Source organism: Carex rostrata, chromosome 7 (assembly GCF_964058835.1).
Source record: "Carex rostrata chromosome 7, lpCarRost1.2, whole genome shotgun sequence".
NCBI lineage: Eukaryota > Viridiplantae > Streptophyta > Magnoliopsida > Poales > Cyperaceae > Carex > Carex rostrata.
In genome coordinates, this window is record NC_135924.1 from 13467200 (window position 1) to 13484235 (window position 17036).

At 34.9% G+C, this 17036-nt stretch overlaps 2 protein-coding genes across 2 annotated transcripts; both read right to left on the reverse strand.

Moving 5' to 3' along the window:
• Positions 1–3110: 3110 nt before the first annotated feature.
• On the reverse strand, positions 3111–10075 carry LOC144557395 (putative cytosolic oligopeptidase A). Its single transcript, XM_078305964.1, has 17 exons — positions 9633–10075; positions 9393–9560; positions 9168–9291; positions 8978–9054; positions 8746–8889; positions 8038–8268; positions 7832–7922; positions 7367–7488; positions 6909–7016; positions 6372–6617; positions 5883–6028; positions 5364–5481; positions 4890–5049; positions 4495–4526; positions 4251–4316; positions 3708–3779; positions 3111–3370 (listed from the first exon to the last, which is right to left on the reverse strand). Exons 1-17 carry the CDS (start codon positions 10026–10028, stop codon positions 3284–3286), a joined length of 2388 nt encoding a protein of 795 aa, XP_078162090.1. The 5' UTR covers positions 10029–10075; the 3' UTR covers positions 3111–3283.
• Positions 10076–12164: 2089 nt separating this feature from the next.
• Positions 12165–15032, reverse strand: LOC144557397 (uncharacterized protein At4g14342). Its single transcript, XM_078305966.1, has 5 exons — positions 14867–15032; positions 14129–14207; positions 13365–13450; positions 12729–12852; positions 12165–12353 (listed from the first exon to the last, which is right to left on the reverse strand). The coding sequence occupies exons 2-5, from the start codon at positions 14132–14134 to the stop codon at positions 12306–12308; spliced, it is 264 nt and encodes an 87-aa protein (XP_078162092.1). The 5' UTR covers positions 14135–14207; positions 14867–15032; the 3' UTR covers positions 12165–12305.
• Positions 15033–17036: the final 2004 nt, after the last annotated feature.

Below are 17036 nucleotides of genomic sequence, written 5' to 3' on the forward strand. Positions count from 1 at the left end.
TTGATTTTTATGAAAAACAGCTCCACCATCGATCGGTGGATGTAGAATTTTTTTGCTCCATCACATTTATTGATGGCATATTAAACTGTCTGAATCGGTGGAGCTGTTTTTTTATAGAAATCAAATTTAATATACTTATTTTGTTGAAATATTTAAATTTGATTCTAATATATAGCACTATGCTGAGTCTTGATAATTGTCTTGGCGTCGAGTAGCTCCTGTACTGGATTTATCCAGTGCCATCCTGTTAGAACCTTTTTTAAAAATTGAAGTATCTTTCAAAATTTTCAAACAAAATATTCCTCCTCTTAAATACGTGGTGATAATATATAAACGAGAACCTTAAAACCTGATAACTTGTTCGTCCCTCTTAGTACATGTTGAGTTCTCGCTTGTTAGTATTTTTATTTTCGTATTTTATATCAATTTATATGGTGTAGTGACAACAAAGAGCTTCAATTCTACTTTTGTATTAAACAAAAATAAATACCATGTACTTGTTCTTTTGTTTTGTTTTTGAAAGCATAGTAGAAGAATAAGAAAATAAAATTACAAAAGCAACGCAAGTAACATACTATTCTCCTTGTAATCCATGCAAGTGAACAGTTTCAGAGATTGGGGTGGCAACGAGTTGGTTCGGTCCGAGTTAGGTCCTAACTCAGCTTATTAATTATGGATCAAGTAGTTATAGCTAAGCGAGCTGGATCTAGGGTATCCGAACTAAAATCTCAGCTTGAAATCGTGACAAGCCAGTCCGAGCTGGTTTACTAGGTCTTGTTTTAAAAAGAAAATGAATTCTACAAACTTTTTTGATCGAGCTAAATCGAGCTGGACAATATGAAATACACACAAATTCATATAAATTCACAAATTGATGCCGAGCCAAGCTAGCGAGCAAGCTGGCGAGCAAGCTAGGTCCCAACTTACACTCGTTAATTCTTGACCGAGCTGGTGGCGAGCTGGCTCGTTAATAGCTCGATCCAGCAACAAGCAAGTTGTTAGCGAGCGAGTCACGATCTAGCCACAAGCTACGATCTTTTTTGCCACCCCTATCAGAGCCTATGAAATTGTTATGGCATGCATCGTCCTGCTGTTTTTCCATTTACAAAACTAAATCGAAAGGTCTGATTCATCTTTAATCCTTCTATGGTACCCAGGAATTGCGTGGCCCATACTCTCTTACTAACCATATGTTCTTTTGTTTTGTTACTAAAATATATGTGTCTAAATAGAGTAATATGCTTATACAACAATGTCTTTTTAGACTTTCTCATAAGAGTATATTTTTTTATTTTGAAAAACTTAATCAAACAATTTGTTGCATAATTAAAAATTATATATCAGATATAAATGTTGTCCAATTGAAATATTTTGTTTCCTGTCTATAAAAAAATATTGCATGAATTATATATTATTTAAAATATTTAATTTGCTTATTAAAATCTAATAAGAGATAAAGGAAATATCGAAATTGATGATAGTATATATGAGGTAGGAGGAGGGATAGCTAGAGAGCAAAATAAGTCCTACAAGAATCTCTATTCTTATATTAAGCACGTAGATGTCCTGATCCATCAATGACTTTAATTAAAAAATAAAATTTTGGATTGAATATCAACTCTTCGATCAAATATTCTAATTATATGCATTTTTTTATGTTTGTTTACGTGTAAAAGCCTAAATTTATTTAGACACGTACTCTCCACATGCAAATTGTATCATCTTTCTAATTGGTCATGATTTATTTCTATTTATTTATATCATTAAAGGAATGTAATCTATCATTTAATATATTATTTTATTTGAGATTCTTTTAATAAAAATATGTCAAAACGATCAAAAATAATATATGTCATTTAATATGTCGGTTAAGGAATGTTATTTACGTGTATGTTATTTAACATGTCACTTGCACCTTGTTTGGATAGGGAGTAGAGGAAGGGGAGGTGAAGAATATAATGAAATGGAATGGAAAAGAATAGAAAATTAACATATTAATCCTCTTTGTATTTGGATTATTAATAAGAGATAAGAAATTTAACTTTTATTTGTCTTATTTCTTGTTTGATTAATTAAAATTTAGTAATTGTTGTAAGATTGTAACATAAAAATTTATATGAGAATTATATAAATAAGATGTATGGTTTAGGGGTGTCAATGACACCCGTTTACCCGTTTACCCTACCCGTATCGTATTCGATAAGACGGGTATGGGTAAGTTTTTTTTTTCGTTAGTTTATTGGGTATGGGTATGGGTAAAGATTTGTTTTCGTTAGATAAATGGGTACGGGTAAAGGTTATTTTGTACCCGTTGAGTAATGGGTAATTACATGAAATATATTATATATAAATATATCAATATTATATCCAATTTATTTATTTTTCTTTTTTTCATATTGTTGTATGCCTGTATCAACGCTAGAGACATATATATCAACGAATTCATTTCCTTGTTTTCTTCCTTATTCATCGTTATTGTTTTTTTCTCAATTATACAAATGAAAATATTTCATGTTTCAAAGAAAATATATCCTCACCTTATTTTCTGGCAATAATGTATTGTTTGGTCTAAATAAGTAACCCATTAATGTCAGCTCAAGTGTTAGCGTCTGAATTTTGTATTACATGTCAGCTTTCTCAAGGTTATACTATGAATATATATATTTAATAATTAAATGAGACGGAATGAAATGTTAGAAGAAAAAATGTAACAAATGACAAAATTGACCATATGCTATCCGAACCATTATATTGGTATTTTCGTTATTCGCCCACTACCGTTTCGTTACCCGTTAATCATAACGGGTATGGATAGGGTAGGGTAAGACAAATTCTTAACGGGTATGGGTAAGGTCAATTCTTAGTGGGTATGGGTATGAAAATGGTTCCATCCTCCCCGTATCGTACCCATTGACACCCCTAGTATGGTTAGACATTTGTGTTATTTTTTTAAAAGTCCTCGTTTTCATGTGTGGTGTTTAAAGTAGAAGACGCCATATCTGCAGATCCATTTGAATTCTTTGAATCTTTTTGTATTAGTTATTTTTGTTCTCTTTTATAGTAGTCCTCTCGGATTTCATCTGGCAATTCTAAAAGGAAATAGCAAAACAACATTCAAATGTTCGGTTGATTTGGAAAGCATATTATCTTATTATAGCATTTAAAAATTGAGCAATAGTGAAACAAATGCTGTACTCCTTGTTCAATCTTTCCTTCCCTATGGTTCTCCTAACAATTGCAAAGCACAAGTGTTGATGTAAGAAACCGAGTAACTTCTTTAAAATTAACTGGACGCAGGAATAGGCAGCAGCCCATTGTGCCTGAGCAATGGTTCTGGCGAGGGCTCACGTCCCCGGAATGCAACAAAAACCTAATTTTAAACAAGAGAAACAATGGTAAGCAAGCATAAAGTATTAGCTTTGGAGATACAAGTTGCACACGTAAATAAAAGAATACAAACTGTTAAGCATAATAAAGGTTTGCTCAAATCTTATACAAAAAGGCTTGTGGATTACAAAAAATAAAAATTATCCTCTCCAATGTCCCCATAACTTTCATAAAAATGCCAAAACTACAACTTAACGGGTATTAGGGGATAATTCTTTTGTGGGATATATTTTACATGTGTACTCTACATACTCACAGATAATTTTAAATAGGTATAAGAGATTTAGGAAGCAGCCCATAATAATTACAAGTGTACATACCTCTAGTGGTGATTTGCCACCTCCGAGAGCAAGAATTGTTTCTCTGAAGCGGTGGCCCGTTTCTTTAATTGCCTGTTTGCAGAGAAGCTAATCATCAGATTTACTGATATATTACATATAACCAAGGTCACACCGTCACAGTACTTGCTACATGTGAATCTTGATTTGACAATCTCAAAACAATATCATATTAGTCTCACAATTTCTTTTCATAGTATTCATTTAGGAAATCGAGCATTTCAATATCCAACCATATGTGTACTAGAAGTATTGAAAGATGGATGCATGGAGATTGGTTTATTTAGAAATATAAGTTCAAGATTATTGAAAAATAAATCTTCGCCAACTTTTAGGCAGTCTAAGAAACTTGTCAGGTGAATTTATGGCCAAATACCACTTGGGTTAAGCCAAAAGGGTATATTGGGGTGTAAGTTAAACCAAAAGGTTAGAATTTCGATCAAGACAACCATTCACCCGCCCTCTAGGTCACCTATAGAAACAACAAAAGGTATATTGATATCACCGTTGCATAGCTGAGTTTACCTTATCATCTTCTAAACCAGCATCCTCAAATGCAGAGAAAGCATCAGCCGATAACACCTCAGCCCACTGTCATAGGACAACACAAGTACTTGTAGTTATATAATGCATACACAGGCCTAGTGCTATTCTTCATTAAATAATGACAGCATACAAATTTCAGCTGGTATGTTTATCCTCAACATTGATATCTTTTTCAAAAAAAAATAATGACAGCATAAATATTACAGAATGAAGTACACATTACCTTGTAACTGTAGTAACCAGCAGCATAGCCACCTGTATACAAAATGACACTAATTAAACCCTTCTAGCCCTTTTATATATATATCTCTTTTGTTGGGTTCAACTAGAAATTTCTAAAGCCAGGCGTTGCTACAATCCAGGTTTCAAGTACAATTTCATTTTTCTTTGTTTAGTCCAGCTTGTTTCTTTTTTGTTATTTCATTCTATACATATTTTTTTTCTTTCTTTCTTGTAGTCCCTTTCTTGTTTTTTTTCCATTCTCATTTGGTCTTTAATATGCACAAAGAGGATAAATTGACTGCTTCAGTACCTATTATCCACCGACCCCAAGTATAATACATTTCCATAGAATTGGTTATGAATATTAGGCTAACAAAAAGGACAAATTATATAAACCTGCAAATATATGGCTGAAACTGCAGAGGAATCTGTCGTCAGGAAAAGGAGGAAGAACATACGTCCTCTCTGCAACCTTTCGGTCTACATCAAAAATCGACGTCTCTCCATATGGATCAAATGTTGTGTGCAGTTCCAAATCCAATGATGCAAACCTTATCTGCAAAGAGGTTCAGATAAAAAAAGATCAGGAAATATTCGCAAAGGTGAAAAACTTTTACAACTCTCATAGATTTCAGTAACAATCTCATGCCACAGCCTAATTTGATCCTAAAGTAATAGATTAACACAACAAATTAAGGGAAATAATTTATTACGGGTACTGAATTGTGCCAAACTTTATAGTTCTAAGGTTTCAAAAATCCAACCCACTTCAAAACATCACTTTAGATAAAGAAAGCTTAGATCCCTTTTTCTTTGTAGGGGAGGGAGATGGTGGAGGGGGTGCAGAGAAGGCGAGGAAGAGAGAAAAACCTGACGAAGGCTCAAAGAACCGGCACGGAAAGTTTTTGCAGCGAGAAGTTTTGAATATATTTCTTCTGGAAGAGCTTCACCAGTTTCATAATGTTTAGCAAGTCCCAATAGCGTCTCCCTGATATATGGTCAGTTACTTTCCTAGTAAGTACATCCCATGTTCAACTTAATAGTATGTGAAACTGCACCACACTGACGAGACTGACACCCACATGCTATGCTTTTATTTTATTTTATTTTCCAGTCTTTTCTTTTTCTGTTTAAACACCAGGTCAACACAATAATTAAGAAGCCTTGTCCCAACAATACAGGTGTAATCTGGTACAGGACCTGTCTTTGAGTCTAATTGAGCCTATACCAATGGATGAAATATTCGTACACCACTAGAATATAGGGGAAACAAGTACCAAAATCAGGACATAACAAAAGGGGTTTAATTCTAATCAATCTAATTATAGAATTCACCAACAGAAACTTATTCTTGACTGTAATTTTTAAAAAGGATTATAGATATATTACTTATGGTAGCACCAGTTCTCCATGAACTGAGAGGGCAATTCGACGGCATCCCATTCAATTCCCCTAATTCCAGCTACTAACCCTTCATCCTGCTTTGTTAGCATGTGCTGAAGCGCATGACCAAATTCATGAAATACTGTTTCCACCTACAAGAATTGCAGTTAAAGATCATGTTCTATGCTTATAGTAGTCCTAACAACTCAAACCTACTGTCTTTTATTATGTTGCAGATCATACCTACTTTCTGGGTTATTTAAAAATAAGATATCCAGCCATAGAATCTATTATTTAGTCAAAAACTATCTAAATTTCCCAGAAGATTCAAATTGGGACCAATCAAATCATTCAAATTCATTTCAAACAAAATTTTGAGCCTAGCTTCTAAAACTATTAAGTTTTGTTCGCAGATGTGTCCACAAACATTAGGTGATACTGGCAAGTGTGTTTTAAGTCCATAGTAAGAGAACCATGTCATTTTACTCTAGTTACCTCGCGGAAGGTCATAAGACTAGGTTTGTCACCAACTGGAGGCATCTGATTACAGACCATATGGGCAATGGGAAGTCTGACAGGAGCACCAGGGGGAGCAAGCACACGGCTCCTAGCGAACACCTCATCCATCCATGCACCACCACGCTTTTCAGCAGGCCTGGAATATGGATCAAAATAGAAATATGCAATTGGTTGGCTGGAAGAGTCCTTCACGCAATAAAACCTGACATCTTGGTTCCAAACCTGAAAATGAAAACAAGTATTAGAGTAAAGACTAAGGCCTACATTGTATTGGTATCATACCAGTCAGGACTGATGCTGGAATATATACGAGCAAGCCCACAGGAAGAGGTTTTGTATGAACTGGAAACCATTATATTGGAAAAAAAGAAAGGCCTCAGCAAAATATCTATATCTCGACAATTTTATAGGAGGCTAAAAGATAGGTTAGTAACAATCAAATGCACACATTTCAAACTAATGTTCAAGAGCAAAAAAAGAAAAAAATAAAAAGAAAAGGAGAGAACAACTCACAGGAGCCAGCCCATCAGCTGCTTCGATGCTAACATCAAAGAGCTTAGTTGCAAGTGTGAATAGGCCATCCAAAACCTTGGGCAGTGCAAAATAGGGACGTAACTCTTCCTACAAGAGTACAAACTAAGTAAGCACCACACTGATTTGTAATCAGAGAAACCAATTACCAATCATACTAAATGTTAGTCACCTACCATAAGTTTTTGTTCCAGAATGTGCCACTTGGTTATGCAGCTTTTACACTTGTTCATAAGAACTTTTGAATGGCACTTCGGTCAAGTTCTTTTGGGTTATTTCAAGAAAGAGTGATTTAAACCAATGCTCAGTGTATTTGAGACTCAATATGGGTAAAAGCTTTACCCCAAGGACTTGCTAATTTTCATACCTTTGAGATAAAACGACCCTTTGATTTACTAAGAAGCATTTTTATACAAAAAGGTGAATTTTAAAAAGCAAACCTCGTTAATATCATATCTAGCCTCGCGCAACCTTTCGCTCCAGAAATTAACATCCCAATGATCAATGTCATTGGCCTCTGGAGCACCTGACTCTTTTGCAAACGCTTTTACCTCTTCTATATCTGCATATGCATATATCATATCTATCAATAACCAGGTGTTATATCTATTATAAGAAATTGCATGTTCAAACAAGTTCGATCAAGATACCAGACCCAATGTTTCAGGTACCAGAAGAAGTTATCCTATTCACAGTTTTTTTGTCAAAATGCAGAAGAAAAACAAAATTAGAGTCCTGTACCAGACAGGTACAGATCTACATACACCCAGGACAGAGAAGTACTATGGTGCTAAAAATTGAAAGCATACTCCATTTAATGATTAAATTAATGGCCGAACCTTCAGCTCTTACAATATATAACATATATTATATTTAATAAGAAAAAAGCCAGATAATAAATGTACCTTTGACATGGTGGTCCCATGAAGCAACACGTACTTTCTCAAGCAATTCTTCCACTCTATCAATTGTAGCCATTTTCGTTGCTAGGCTCACCTTTTTAAAAAATCAATAGTGTATAGAGAAGCCAATAAAATAAGTACCTGCTCCTCATAAGCTGTTCCAAGTAAAATCCACAAATAGAAAATTTAGGCTTTGTAGATTCCCATACCTCAGCATAGTTATTGTAGCCAAGAAGTTTAGCTTTTTGCATCCTCGACTTTAGAATTTGAGTGATGATGTCGGTATTGTCATGATCTCCACTGGAAGCACGTGTTATGTAAGCCTTATAAACCTCTTCCCGCAAGGAGCGATTGCGCGCATGTAGCATCACAGCCATGTAGCTCGGTGCATCCAAGGTGATAATCCAAGGCCCATTCTCAGGTGTTGCATTTTCATGTCCCTAAAACAAATGCACCAATGTTCATGTCCCTAAGAAAATTACATTTTTGAAGTCCACGTCCAGAATAACTATAAAGAGATAATAAAGTCAAATCTGCCAGTTTAAGTATCACTTAGTGACCAACATGTGTGGGGTTTAGAATAAGAACTAAAGATGGTGGAAAGATGTAACCATGAATAGGAAGCTGAATGAAAAACATGGAAAAAGGAAAAAAGCAATAACTAAACAGGTAAACACATCTATTGAAAAGGAAAACAGACAAAATGAGACAAGAATAAAAGAAAATGTTCTGATAAAAAAATCTATATACAGATGATGTTTGGCGCCTATAGGTACTGATCATGATTCCCAAGCTATAAAGACCTTCTGCACAGAGTCTTAAACTCTTGTATTTGAGAATAATAGGTTAATTATCTACATATATGGTTATGTAGGATTAACTATGCACATGCAAAGAGAGAGTCCTAGATATCATACCTTTGATACGGCTGTCTGTGCAGCTAGGCCAAGTGCCGAGGCAGGCAGCCCTTCTATTTCCTTCTTGTCAACAATTACTTTTTCAAACTTTTTAGTGGCATCTAGAACATTCTCACTAAATTTCTGGGATAACTTCTCCAGCTCCTATAAATATTGAGAATAATTTTTTTAGATAATGAAAGCCAGACAATGTATCTCTAAACAAAATAAGTATTGAGAAAAATAAATATACTTGTTGGATTTCATTGTACTTCTCTCTCTTTTCATCCTCTAGGGCAACACCATCAAGAACAGCCTCCTTAATTTTATCTGAGAGGAATAATTACTACATGTCAATTGTAGCAAACAATATTAAAATACATGCATTTTCCCTAAACCAAATAAATTAAGAACATAATAATATCACAAAGCAACAAAATTACCTTCCACAATCCGCTTACGAGCTTCACTTAGGGATTCCCAAGAGGGTGAGCTCCTTATAGACTTGAATGCTTCATAGATGGGTTTGCTTTGTGCCAACCTCAGTCCAAATTTAACTTTCTCAGGCTGTTATCATTTTACCAATTCATCCATAGACTAGTTACTACTTTTATCACAAAGAAAACTTGTTTTTCGCAAAAGCATGACAAATAATTCAGTCCTATTACCTGGATTTCTTCAATAGCAGAACGAAGCTCACTCGAATCCTTTACAGATTTCAGGTGGTTGACAACTCCCCATACTACCTGAAACCGATCTATGATCCTCTCTAGTGGTTCCACCAGCTTAGGCCACGTCGGCTCCACTGTTCTCTCAAGTTCCACCAGATCCTCCTCCTAAAACCACAATGCATCATATTTATCCATCCAAATAAAAGGAAATTAAAAAAAAAGGAAAGAGTTACTTACAAGTCTGCGAATGAGCTCTCTGATCCCAGGTCGGACATGATTCGGCTCGACCACATCAAACGGGGGAAAATCGAAGTCTTTGAGCAACGGATTGTCAGAGTTGATCAAAGACGGCGTTGGATCAACTGTGGAATCGGACGCCATCGTCGTAGCTGCGCAAATCGGAGCGTTAAATTTGGGAAGCTGACGAAGATAGGCGGAGAAGGGGTGAGACAGGGGGAGAGCGGGGCAATAGTAAGAATGGGTAGGTTTTTTATAGAGGAGAGAAGTGTGGAGGGAAAGGGAAATGGGGAGAGAGCGGGTTAGAGAGAAGCGGGAGAGAGAGAGCATGGTAATGAGGAGGATTGTCGTGGCTATAAGAGGGAGGAGCAGACGGGTAGTGCAGCGCTGGCCCATTTTTTACGAGTCTGGATTGGGTATTTCAGTATTTGGGTTGAATATCTTGGATGGACGGAAAGGTAACTGAGATGTCTATGTTTTGTCGTTCTCGTCTCTGATTTTTTTACATTTTCTTTACTTGCTTGTAAGATGTAATTTGTTGTATACTTGTCCTAATCTGAATTTCTATTGGTTTAAGCTCTCCAGTGGACATGGATATGTTTTGTTGACAGTTGACAGCGAATATCACCGTCATTTTCTTTAAAAAAATATCTAATTGTAATTTTTTTTGTCAAAAAGATAAGTTTTTAGGTGAATTTTAAAATTAAATTTTTGAAAGAGCGAGGCTATGGCACTATGCATCAATGTTATCAGAACCGGACTGGTCATCGAACCGGTAAAGCATCGGATCAACGGTTCATTGATCGAACTGATGGGTCAACCGGTTCAAATGATGATTTTTTAAAATAATTATATATATACTTGTTATACAAAAATAATCGTATTGTTATATTTTTGTTGAAAATTTGCAAATATATATTAATAACTTGTAAGAAACTGGATTTTATATAAATTTATAAATGAGTTAGGCTAGGGTGCTATGGATAGCATAGTGGCCTCTATGCTACGGCTCAATATTCAAGTTTTCAAAATCCAAACGGTCGATCCGAACCGTTCATCTTATTCTCTATATTAATATCTGCTTGGAGACCAAATTTAATTTTTTGAATTTTTTTACTATTTATTAAGCCACTTTGAAAATCGCTAATCCAACGGTTTTACTGTTTTGTGCAGCCACCGTTGGATCAACAATTTTGTAAAATACTTAATAAATAGTAAAAAAATTCAGAAAAATGTAAAATTTGGTCTCCAAGCAGATATTAATATGGAGAATAAGATGAACGGTTCGGATCGACCGTTTGGATTCTGAAAACTCGAATATTGAGCCGTAGCATAGAGGCCACTATGCTATCCATAGCACCCCAGCCTAACTCTTTATAAATTTTGACATTAAAATAAAATAAAAGTACCAACTGATTACCAAACTGTGCACAAGACAGAAAAATTAATTTGCCCAATGCCATTGGAAAGTAGAATAAAACAATTTAATAACAAAGACACATAAGAAATTATCAAGAAAATTTGATCCAGCATGTGCTTCTTTAAATTTACCAAGGAAGAATGCTTCGGGCTAGATAGACTTGTGTACCTTAATTTAACCTTTGACCTCATGCTCATTCAATTCTTTAAATTTCTTTACAGCACTAGGTTAGAATTCGGTGATTTTAGATCAGATGTCTGATCTAGCAAATGCTTCTTTAGATCAAACACCTTTGGATCTGACCAGGACAAGTAGGAAAGTTTAATCGAATAAGCACCTGCTTCAGATGTAATTTGGACGAAACAGATGAGCAATGTCAGTACAACTCGAATGCCCGAGATTTTCACTCAGAGGAAGAGGAGTAGGCGGCACATCTATCAAAAGAAATAGCGAGAGATCAGAACTTGGGGAAAATATAAGAAAAGATAAAGAATGGGTAAGTCACAGGAAACCAGTTATTCACGATTCACGATTCAACAGTTATTCAAGAAAACCGGACTGAAATTTGGTTCCGGTTTTTTCCAGTTGAACCACCCGGTCCGGTCCAATTTTAATAACACTACTACGCATAGTGCACAACTGCAGATTGGTCCACACTACATATCAATATTTTTATTCCAAAATCTTAACAATAGATCCAAACCATTCAACATAGCCTCCTCCATATAAATATGTACTTGTAAACTAATTTTTATTTTTATTTTTTTACCCTCTTTTTAGATGGATAGAAATCACTGTTTTTAGAGGGTCCAAAATTCAGATCAAGTAATTTTCTACCCATGTAAAAAAAATGTAAAATTTAGTTTAGACCATGTTAAACAGTTTGAATCGACAGATAGAATTTCCAAATCCTAAATTTGAATCCATAGCACGGACCAACATACGCTATGCATAGTACCATAGCCTCACTCTTTTTGAAATCTCTCTAGCACTTGAGCACAAATCACCGTGACATTTTTTTTCATGTAATTTTGAAACGCCCATACGGTAAGCAAAAAACATTCAAGTCTGTGTACATGACCCCAGTATTAAACGAAAACAGAAAGCTAAGGAAGCATGAAATTCCACTAAAAAGAAAAGAGAAAAAAAGCAACAAAATACAATTTTTAACATAATACATTCACTGATACTGATTTTGCTCCTGTGAGCACAGTTCACAGATGCTGCTGCTGAAGGATTATTACAAGGAAACTTCAATCTTCATCTCTCTCCGGAGGGGGCCCGCAGGGGAGTAGCATTTTCTGCAATTCATAAAAAATGACACATAAAAAGCAAATATATTAAAAATGCGCATCACGTAATATTCGGTCCATTTTCTTATTTCCCTACTCTCAATCGACTATACTTTCTAACCACTTTAATAGATACCTTAGTTCAATTGTCCTCGTAAAAATAACTCTACAATGTTATGATCAAAAGAACCGAATCCCACAAGCTGTCATAGGCAAACTCAGAAGAATAAACACAAATGTTCACAAAACTAGAAGGCCACCAGGAACAAACTCAGAAAATTAGTAGCAATAGAACAAATAATTTGTGTCAATCGCAAATTAAATGAACTGTTGGGTACCTACCAAACACAAAAGAAATGAGAAAAATGGCTGAGAGAAGCATACCTGCATATAGTTGTACCGTTCTCTTCCAATGGATTCATTTTCAGCAATAGCAAAATAAGCCAGCATTGGATGATGACCTATGTACGATGCATAGCAATCCCGGTTAATGTTAACCGCCCATTCACTGCATATAAGTGAGTAATGCCATTTATTTTTGTTAAAAAAAGAGGTGTTGTTGTGCAAATTAAGAAATTATACCCAATATTTACTGTGCTGGCAAGAACAGCAAGTGTGTCACATGTTTGCAAATGACATGCAATAACTCTGGTTTTTTTTTCTTGCTATTTATTTAGCCTAATCCATAATTAGTTCACAGAAACTTTATCAAAATTGCTTTATTTTATTCTACTTCAATTTGGGCTTAGAGCTCGCTAGAGATTGGGGGGGGTAAAGTTGTCAAAATCCATAAAAAAATATACAGTTTATCATCACAGTAATGTAACTGCTGGGGTTTTGCTACAATTATCTTGAAGTGTCTTTGGATATCCAAACATTAAAAGAACTTGGGTTCTGAGGGCAAGTAAGAATAAATATTGGGCTGTTCGCAGAAAGAAAGAAAAAGAAAAAGGAAAGAAACCCTAGTAAATGCTGTAAGAAATTGAAAATTTAGAAGTAGATGAAGGAAAGGATGCTTACAATCGACCCTGGTCAGCATGGCCAGTCCCGACATATTTGGCTTGGAGATGCTCAAGCTGTGAGTTTATGTTAAACCTGTCGCTGGCCTAGACAGTTTACAAGTGAACACGAGATACAATCAGACTAAACAGGCAAAAGGACTGGTACTGGACAAAATAGGCATAAAAGGTAAAACGACCGGTAATGGACCTGGTATATTTGGGAATTTCTAGTTTGGATTCGCTGATTTGGCCAGTACCAGAGTTTTCATAGTATCTATGCCAAAGATTGAATATTTACAGACTTGTGCAAAATCAATTCAATGAAAAACAATACACTGCATAAAACAACTAGAAAAATAATAATAAGCTGAACAGTACTTCCTTAAATACCACTCTTACTGTTCTTAATTATACCAAGTATTTACTATCACCTTCCTGATGAATATAAGAAAAACAGTCACAAGACTGCAAGTTCAGAATCCCACAAATCAACACAAATATATACAAAACCATACTGATTAGTAACAATCCACATCAACAGGGTAAAACAACGAAGGAAAGAGAATTTCTATGGTATAACTTGTATACAAATTAATTAAGATTCTGTCAATTGGGTAATCAGAAACAATTAGCACATTATCTATATCTGGAGTTTAGTACAAAATTCGCATACAAAATTAATCGAGATTCTGTCAGATTGATTAGCAAAATTTTGGAGATAATTAATCAAAACTGGATAGAGTTGAATAATAAAGATTCTGAGAAAACAAAGAAAATACTAACCTGCATTTTTCAATAGCAATAATATTCCTCTTCCAACTCAGATTAGTGTACTGATTTTGCTCCTTTGGTCTCTCTCTATCTGAAACAAAAAAAAATGCAATTAAAGAGTGTATGTGCTCTAAGTATGGTCACAGTTTATTTTCCAGGCACAATCATTCCACAATTTATTATCTATATCAGGCTTTGAGGTAAACAAGTTCTATATTTCAACATTCAGAGAATCAAAATTGAAATACCATAGAGGACACATATAATATAGACAGGCTTCTTGAAAAGACAATATTTTTTAAGAAATCTACACAGCAAGTCACAGATCGATACAATCCAACAGCTGATCTAATTAAACAACCAACAGATCTATACACCTATAATCCTATTCACAAGTGTACAAACTAGTAACCATGACTTATTCCTCTCTTTTTTCACTGATTCACTGCTTGAATTAAAATTTTTTTAACAACAATCGGTGGTTCGCTGTTTCACTCAAGAATCAAGTCTCGACTGATAGATCTGAGCAAAATCAATGGGGAAGAAAGGGAAAATTACAGATGCTTTGCAAGAAATCGACAGCGCCACCTTGTTTCAGGTAACTAAGACTTTGTACTGCGATTTCTTGCGAAGTACAGGTAATTCTTTGTTTTAGTCCAAAAATGAGAAGAATTTGGTTTCAGTAAAATACTCCATAAAAGTTTTAGTCCAAAAATCCTCTTGTATAAGTTTAAATTTGGTCTTAGTTACCTGAAACAAGGTGGTGATGTCGATGGAGTCGCTGGAGATGGAGATGGGTCACGTGAGAGAAGAGAATCAGGAGGGCTGTTTAGGTTAGGTCTGGTGACGAGAGGGAAGGGGTCGCCGAGAAGAGGGGTTTAGGGTTTCGCTGCCATGGGATTCGCGTGAGAATGAGATAGAGAGAGGAAAGGGGTCGCGTGAGATGAGTTCGTATCCTCTGAGATATCTCATTTTTTGCGTCACCGACGTGTCCGGTTCCTATTCGGGGGTGACATAGGGGACCACTATTATTTGAGCTTTGAGATTCGCTCAGAACGTATTGAAACGGTTGAGATTTTCCAAAAAGTCATGCAAAATATGAGATATCTCAGAGAATGCGAATTCGCGTGAGATAGAGTCACAGAGAGATTTTATTAAACTGGACACATCCAGTTAAATGGTCATCTCCATTACTTCAATCCAGCGAAATTTTTGAAATGAGATCAATCTGATCTGCACGAATTTTGAAGCAAATCCAACGGACCAAAACGCAATGCACAAGATGTACGGTAGGCAGTCTATATTAGTGAAAGATAAATTAATAAAAAAAGGGGCAATTGTGACTTCTAATACTTCAATTTTTTATAAGAGAATACAAAAGCAAACACAATTTTCAATTAATAAATTAAGCTCATATCAAGAGCTCGAATTCGATTCAAACTTGAATTAGTCTGAATTTGATAACTCGACTAATTTCCCACTCAAGTTTTATTGATTTCATTTCAATCAAATTAAATTGGAGTTAAGATCAATTAAGTTGAGCTCTGATTTTATTTCTCACTAGAGTTTGATTGATTCGATGTTTTTATTAGGTTTTAAATGACAGATTTTGTAACGAAAAATTTCTGAACTTTTATTTAACGTAAGACGTGGAAATAAACAAAAATTAATCAGATTATTACAGGTGAAACATGTAGAAAATTAAATATTTATTTGCCAACAGAAATTAAAATTATAGATTATTCTTTCAAGTTAGACCGACCATTTTTTAAATTTTAGGTCAACTTAAAAATCAGTTGTTTACTCAAAAAAAAAAAAAAATCAGTTTGATTGACTTAGTCATGTCATGTCACAGTATGTGATAAAAAAAAATTTTAACGTGGTATGACTAAAATAGCGGAGGATAGTCAAGTCACGTGTGGTCACACTACATGACGTGACTGATCATGTTTATTTATTGTTTTCAAGTTTTAAGTTAGTTCAAAAACAATAATAACAAAATATACCAAAAAATAAAAAAATATTACAAAATAAATTATAATTAAGAAATAATGTTGAAATAATTGGTAACGTGATGTAATTAGGTCAATTTGTGTGACGTGACGTGACTAAGATGGTGGAGGACAGTCACGTCACACAACATGCGAGTCACATTACGTGATCAACACACGTGTCGTGACGTGACATGATTGGTAACGGCATGATTAATTTCTTCTCTAAGTGTCATAGCCATTTTATGCAATAGGTAGGGATGAAGACAGACTTTTAAACTATGAAGATCAATTATATAATTTTTTCTTGTAAAAAATAAAGATCAATTTTACAGTATCATGACATTTTACTTTAAATTATATAAAAAATCATACATAAATATAAAATAAATAAATAAAAAATATGAGTAAATTGATGCTCATTCCTTCTACTTAAATTCGCAATAAGAGACCATAAATGATTCATTCCCGAAATTTTAAAAAATATCATTTTATTAAAATTGATAAACCAAAACACTAATTTGGGTCGGAATTTATATAATTCGCATGGCCGCTACCAAGGGAAGCGGGCAACTGGAACCGGGCCGCTGCAAGAGGAAGCGGGCGCTTATTTGGGCCGCTTCTGGGCCCAGCGAAATCAGTGTGGCCGCTGCCCCAAAGCGGCCCAAATAAGCGCCCGCTTCCCCTCGCAGCGGCCCGGTTCTAGCTGGCCGCTTCCCCTCGCAGCGGCCATGCGAAATTTAACAATTCCAGTCCAATTTGACGTTTTGGTTTATTAATTTTAATAAAATGATATTTTTAAAAATTACGGAATTCATTCAGTTCTCATTCAAGTTGGGGTGTACAAAAAGAAAATCATCCCTAATTGTTGCTAGTCCAGTAATATGATCTATTTGGAAACAGAAATGAATCATATTTCAATAACAAAT

Excerpts from the sequence above, each read along its gene's own strand:
- LOC144557395 (XM_078305964.1), bottom strand. The coding sequence starts at position 10,028 with ATGGGCCAGCGCTGCACTACCCGTCTGCTCCTCCCTCTTATAGCCACG. Across the intron at positions 5,482-5,882 it reads GAGAACTGGTGCTACCATAA|GGAGACGCTATTGGGACTTG; the intron begins GTAATATATCTA and ends ACCATATATCAG. Across the intron at positions 3,371-3,707 it reads GTGGCAAATCACCACTAGAG|GTTTTTGTTGCATTCCGGGG; the intron begins GTATGTACACTT and ends GTTTAAAATTAG.
- LOC144557397 (XM_078305966.1), bottom strand. Across the intron at positions 12,853-13,364 it reads CATGCTGACCAGGGTCGATT|TGAATGGGCGGTTAACATTA; the intron begins GTAAGCATCCTT and ends ACTTATATGCAG. Across the intron at positions 12,354-12,728 it reads AACGGTACAACTATATGCAG|AAAATGCTACTCCCCTGCGG; the intron begins GTATGCTTCTCT and ends TATGAATTGCAG.